Consider the following 7,374-nt stretch of genomic DNA (forward strand, 5'->3'; position numbering starts at 1 on the left):
ATATGAAATAGGTCGAATAAATAAAACTTCATCACTCATGATATAATAATATATGGTCTATATATCAATTCGGGTTTGTATTGATGATATACTACTTTAAAAATTAGTTAGATTAAAATTCTAGTTTTATCCTTTTATAACCTAAGGATCAGCCGGCCTTGGTCCCGATAAGCGGTGGTGTACTGTAGTTATAAACTTAAATAATATTTATAATTAGTTAAATAAACTTTTTTAAATACGCATTTCATTATTTTAGTAAATGAAAAATTAAAAAATAACAAACGACCAAGGATTCAAAATATGTCTTGCGTCTCAGTTAAAGCTCTGACATTTAAAAAAAATTAAAATCTGTACAATTACAACCCGTGAAGAGTCAAGGGTTTAGTTCTTTGTAAGGAAGCACTGTTACTAAACCAATGGTTGCGCAAGGAGGTGATTTTAACAGAATTGCGCTGGACCCCCAAATAGCTCTGACACTATTCAATATAAATTGAAAGTCCTCCGATGACATTCTTAACTGAACTGAACAGAAGTGATGTTTCCTCTGAAGAATTTTCTTCATAATTTTTTTTTTTTTTCCAACAATCAAGCAAGATTCAGTAGAAAGGCTGTAAATGGATTAGTAAAGAAAATGGAACAGTCCAATTATCTTGTTCAACAAGTCTGCAGCATGATTTCAAATTCAAGGGGTATTCATGATCTTTGGTTTAACATGTTAAAGCGTGTTAAATGGAAAAACTCATGTTAAATCGAAAAAAATTGCCTTCTTTTACGGTGGTAAAACGAAATAACATTTAACATGGCTGAGAGTCTGTTAAATGGAGAATGACGTCACACAATAGACCAGTTGAGATCGCCGCCATTTTTGTTGTGACAGCTCAGTTCTTTCGTGTGTTTGTGGTATTCATATCCCTGTTATTAAACCAGAATGGATAATTTTAATGATACATTTGAGAAAAAAAAACAGTAAAAAAACAATGTAATTTCATTCTACTATCTGAAAATTTGTAAACGCTCGCCAGATAAAATTCTCACTATATGAACCATATAATTATTTTTAGGGGACATATGTCCCAGAATAAAGTTATTTTTTCATTTCATTTCATAAGCTATACTTTCACACAAATTCCACTTTTCACTCACTCTATGCATGTTGTAATTAATTACTTAAATCAAAACTGAAGTAAACAATAACATGAGGGTCTGGAAGGAAGGTTATAAACATAAAGGCTTATACAACAAGTTGCTGAGAAAATCCCCTAGGGACTCTTGTTCATTTAACGTTTAACATGACTTCAAATTGGGCTGCTCACAATCTTATAGTTATAACATTTAACATGGCAAAACATTTTACATTTAACACATCATGAATACCCCTTCAGTTGCTCGTCACCTTTCCACGAGATTCGTCCCACCCCTAAGTGTGGCTAACTTCGAAGCTAAGCACTTTAATCAACAATAAAGTACTAATTATTCCAATAAATTATCCTACTATCCTTCAGGAGTGCGTTTGTCGAATTAACAAGAATTACGTGGAAGGGACCATTGCATACAAAGGTTCTTTTCGTAAAATTATTCTAATGGTATCATCAATGAGACCTGCATCCACGAAATAAGTCATATTTTACTGTGGATACGAAAAATTGCAATTCCGGAGCGGCGACCAGCACTCGCGTTCATTTAGTACAAGAGCCCCAAGGTGAACAAAGGCCAAGGCAGTTATTTCACCCCAATTACTTTAATGAAAACAATAAATAATAATTTGTCAAAATTTATTAGTTTGCCATGTATTTTAGATAACAATGTTCGAAAACACACCAAGACACAACCTCAAGGATCTTTTATAGCAAGAATTGGGACAAATTAACACGGATTTAATTAAAAACCTCATCCACTCATTGCCGAGACGTTTACAAGCGGATATAGATGCCAACGGACTCCAAAATATTAAATTAAAAAAAATAAATAAAACACAAGGTGTGCAAATATTTTTTTTCTATAATTTTTTTTTTTATGAAAGAAGTTTTTTATTTGAATTTTATTTGTAGTTATTAAGTTATAAATATTCTTTATATTTTTGAAGTAATGGGTTTTTTATAATATATATTCATAATTTAATAAAAAAAAAAAATAGTGCTGTGAAAATAATTTCTTCAATCACTGTAGGTAGAGAGAATAAAAAAAAGCAGCTTAAAACGTCCAAAAAAAATATTTTTTATTTGAAGCTCTATATCTTTAAAATTACCGACAACACACAAAAGAGAGTATCATTCAAAGTAGAATAAATTTTATAGAATATGAGCCTTAATGGAGCTATTTACGTTCAATAGTTCCCGAGATATAGCATTTTAAAAAGCAACATTTCATAAAAAAAATGCACTGAAAAATCAAAGGTTAGTGAATTTATTTTGAGAAATCTATATCTCAAAGACTATTTGACATACAAATGCCAATTAGTACTTAAATTAAAGCCAGTTTAATGTACCATAAAGTAGTTTATGAGGTTTATCTTCATAGGATTAGTAGTTTTTATGATATTTACTCAAATATTGAATAATTCAATAATAACTCATAAATTGATTTCTAGTTGTCGCACAAAATTTCATGTGCAAAAGTTATATTCGTATGCGAATATCATAAAAACTATTATCTCTACGAAGAAACGAGTCATTAGCTACTTTATAGAAAGTTTTTTCAAGTCAAATTGCCTTAATTTTGAACACTGGCAGACATACGTACGTCTTATGGTTCCTGAAATATATTTTTTTCAAAAATCAAAATATTTTATCCGATCAGATAGAAATTAACATTTTGTGAATTAATTTTGTCAGATATCATAAAATACTACTCCTATAAAGATAAACGTTATGAATTACTTTATAGGACACTTAACTAGCTTTATGAATGGAATATGGTCCGGGTGCGGTCAAAGAAAACTAAAATAGTAGATAATTATACTATTTTATTGAGCCAACGTTCGCCCCACGTTGCAAGGCTTCGTCAGGGCTAAAAGAGATACAAACACTATAGTTACAAAAAGGAAAACAAAGAAAAAACATATAACAGATATTTCTTAACTCTCTTTAATATTTCTTCTCTTATATATCTGTTACTATTCCCCTTTTCATTTACTATTATTTTTCTTATTATATCTTACTTTTCATTTTATACTCCTGTTATTTTACACTTATGTTTTGTCTTTGTTTTTTTTTTTGTAACTATAGTGTTTGTATCTTTTTTAGCCCTGACGAAGCCCTGCAACGTGGGGCGAAACGTTGGCTCAATAAAATAGTATAATTATCTACTATTTGAGTTTTTTTTTACCGCACCCGGACCATATTCCATTCATCTATACAAACGGTCAATCAATTAACTAGCTTTATTTTGAGTGCTGGCAGATATCTATACGTCTTACGATTTCTGAGACATAGATAAATAAATTCACTAACTACTAATTTTTCAGTACATTTTTTATGAAATATTGCTTTTTAAAAGCTTTATCTCGGGGCATATAGAACGTAAATAGCTCTATTAGGACTCACATTTTAGAAAATTTACTGTACTTTAAATCGTGTTCCCTTAGGGTTTACAGTGTTGTAGGTAGTTAGAGATATAAGTAGTTTTTAAGATCTGAAAGAAAAATCAATTGTTTTTAACGTTTGGAAACATCCGCCATTTTTTATTACCTCTGCCTATACTTAGAAGACTCGTCAATACAGACTAGTTATACATAGTTTTCATAAAAGAAATAAAAAATTGAGGTGAAGTTCTTTTTTTTCTCCCCGGCTCTTGTACTGTCATGAGAATCCTCGTATTCCTAAGAAGTTTTAATGTTTTGCAAGAAGTAAGTTGTATAGGATAATAACGTACCACCAAGCCACGTTAAAGTACGACAATTTTAATCATTGAACATTTGTTGCTATTACTAAAACAGCTGTTTATTATTTTTCTTTTGATGTTGAACTAAGAAACTGAGACGTACAAAATCGTTTGATGCCCGTGATAGAATTATTTCTGAGGTTCGCGAAGGATGTTTATAGGTATGTTTGTTCATATCTTGTCTTGCTTAGGTTGGTCATTATTTTAAATAAAATTCCTATCTATAAAAAATCCAGCAATTTTTAATATAACAAAATTGACGTTTTCGTCTCATCAAACAAATATACTTGTTAGATAGGTAGATAATAGTCGTAGTTAGATAGGTGTGTACATTTATTCATATTTTGTCTTTCAATAGTTTGAAAATGTCTCAAATGAAATTCCTTTTTTGTTTTTCATACACTAGCCTTAAAAAGAAGAAAAGACTGTAATTTTTTTTTAAATTTATTTACAACTGTATAAAATATATACAACATGTAAATTTGCTGTTAGTAATAAAATGTGATCTACCCATTGATAGAACTCCAATAACATTTCTATTGTAGAAGATTTCAAGTCCATCTTCTTTTCAAATGCCAAAGAGGATTATTAGGTAATGAAGGAGAAGCCAGGTTAGAAACAAGTGGATTTGGGTGGTTGGGAAGTTTATTATGGAAGGATTGGTATCTGGTTTTGGCCAAATCGGCAGCATATGGGACATTGAGGTCATGATGGATGACTTGATTTGTGACAAAGTAAGAAGCATTAAGGATTTTGGACTTTGGAATGAAAAGACGCATATCTGTTTTGAGCCAAATCAGCAACAAATTGGATGTCTATAAAGTCTTTGTGAATGAGTTTATTTGTAACGTAATAAGGAGCATTCAGTATTTTACGTAGGATTTTGGATTTCAAGGATTGGATACGAGAGGAATTCGAAGGTCCAGATAGGCCTTATAATAGTCATGTAGATCAGTCTTTTGTAATGGATTGGCAATTTAGACCGTTTGTCTAGTAAATGCTGTAATAGTCGAAATCGACGAGCAGTTTCCTGCCTTTTCAGTCTTGTGTGAGGATTCCATGTCAGTCGTTTGTCGAAATGTACTCCTAAGTAACGGATCTGTTCGACAGGAATAAGTGGGATATTATTAAAGGATACTGTAGGGCAAGAGGTCATTGTTTTACGACAAAGGATAAATGTGATTTGGTGGGATTTATTGGAATTAATTTTAATCCTCCAATTTTGGCACCATTCTTGTTTCGTTTTTAAAAAGTAATTTTCCTTATTTTTGTTTAATAGAGAAATACTAGTAATTTCATTTGATTATTAAAATAATAATTTGTTATTTACTTGATACAATGTTATGTTTTATTTTAAGAAATAGTTTATAATTTAGCGGCGATATTGTTTTTCTCATTCCCCAAATAACATTTTCTCCGCTAGATTGTAATGTTCACTCTTTATTTTTATAATATTAATGCAATAATGATCGTTAATGTTTACAACTGTTCTCTTTACAGACAAATTTTAATTTATGTTATTAGATCACCAAATATATTAGTTGATGTTGTATCGAATTTTTTAGATCACCCGTCAGGATTGTTGATTAGTGTGTTACTGGTCACACCTTACGGTATACAATTGAACGAAACGTAAGGAGGAATATTAGGTAATGAAGAAGAAGACAGGTTAGAAGCAAGTGTGTTTGGAAGTTTATCATGGAAGGAATGGTATCTGGTTCTGGCCAAATCGGCAATTTATGGAACATTGAGGTCCTGACGGATGATTTGATTTGTGACAAAGTAAGGAGTATTAAGGATTGGATACGAGAGGAATTCGATGGTTTTGTGGAGCCCCAAAGCTCAACTTCGTATGTCCAGATTGGCCTTATTATAGTCATGTAGATCAGTCTTATGTGATGTGTAGGAAGTTTAGACCGTTTGTCTAGCAGTTTCCTGTTATTTCAGTCTTGTGTGAGGATTCCATGTCAGATGTAGTCCTAAGTAACGAATCTGTTCAAAAGGAATAAGTGGGTATTATTAAATGATATTGTAGGGCAGGAGATCTTTTTTAATGTTAAAATTCACTTCCATGCCTTAAGAGAGTTAACATCGCCGGAATTCGAATTGATATCGTCGGTTGCATTACTTTGAGCTAATAAGGAAATGTCAGATCTGATTTATTTATTTTTTAAATTATTGAGCTCTACATAGCTTTAACATTTTTAAGGATCGTGTGTTGGAGACTGTAAGAGAATTTTAGACTTTATTAAGATGCGAGGATTTGATATTGGCCAGCGGCCGCACTGCCAGTCTATAACAGTGCGTTAGGTTATATCGTTGTTGATTAGCCATGGATGGAACTGGTAAGTGATTATTAATTGTTTTCTTTGGCTTGAATAATATTTTTTAATAACTGTCCTCAGTATTTAATGGGGGATACAAATTATGGACCGATTTGAAAAGGTTCACTTCCTTTAATTTATAATATTAATCTGTTATTGAATAGTGTAGTGACCTCTAACTGTGCAAGAACAATTCGTTAATTTTATATTATTTTTATGTCCCCTCAATGGTCACTGATATTTTATTGTTTGTAACTACCATCATTGAAATAGCTATGACTTTTAATTTACAAAAATAGGTCCATCAACCAATATTATGTGAATCTTTCAACTCTTATTTTGGTTTCAAAATGGTACTGTTGTCCTTCAGAATAAAATAATGTCTACTATTTAGTTAAGTTCTGAAATACCTTTTTGTTTTGGGTGCAAAGTATATTACAAGGGTCCTAGTAACCTCTTATTACAGTATACTTTCCTGTACAACTTTTTAGTTTAGTTATTGCTAATTTTCTCTTGTTTTTTCCTTAAATATCTTCTTATCGGTTTATTGATGGCATGAAATGTGTTTATTATTTTGTACGATGTCTATTAGTACAATCCCATGGTATTACTTTTGTTTTTTTAAACTTAAACTAATACCCGTGAATTCAAAGCCTTATTTTTTTTTATTTTAATCTCAAATGGCATAAAAGATTTTTGAAAGTTATTGGTGAGTAAATGCAAGCGTATTTAACTTCAGTATGTTTTTTGCTATTCTGACATTAATTGCCAAAAATTAATTATTTGTTTTGAATATTTAGTGAGTATTTAGCAAACTCCTCTCTTTACTCTCCAAAAAAAAAAAATAAACAAATACTTATTTTTATATTGTTTAGTAGGAGAACGTTCAGTTTTATCTTTTGTTTTTTAACCATTGCAAGATTGGATTGTTTTATTAATAAATTTCCTATCATATAACATTTTTATGTATTCTTTCATTTATAGGTTTGAACAGCTCGGGAATTTCTATAAAAGAAGAAATTAGTGATGAAACTGAACCTAATGGTATGTTTTATTTGTTTGTAATGATTTGTATTACTAAATAATTAAAAAACACTATCCAAATTATAGTCTCAAAACATTTATTTCATTTACACGTCCAACGTTTCGGCCAATTCGGCCATCTTCAGGG

General features: G+C 30.7%; 1 protein-coding gene across 1 annotated transcript in view; it reads left to right on the forward strand.

Moving 5' to 3' along the window:
- Nucleotides 1-5,993: 5,993 nt before the first annotated feature.
- Nucleotides 5,994-7,374, forward strand: part of LOC106678772 (zinc finger protein 436) — a 28,841-nt gene continuing 27,460 nt past the window's right edge. Inside the window, exons 1-2 of the mRNA XM_024363636.2 lie at nucleotides 5,994-6,224; nucleotides 7,188-7,247. Coding sequence (XP_024219404.2) covers nucleotides 6,212-6,224; nucleotides 7,188-7,247 — 73 coding nt within the window. The 5' untranslated portion in view covers nucleotides 5,994-6,211. The remainder of the gene's footprint in view (nucleotides 6,225-7,187; nucleotides 7,248-7,374) is intronic.

The sequence above is a fragment of the Halyomorpha halys genome, unplaced genomic scaffold (assembly GCF_000696795.3).
Source record: "Halyomorpha halys isolate HHAL.00 unplaced genomic scaffold, Hhal_1.1 Scaffold159.1, whole genome shotgun sequence".
Lineage (NCBI taxonomy): Eukaryota > Metazoa > Arthropoda > Insecta > Hemiptera > Pentatomidae > Halyomorpha > Halyomorpha halys.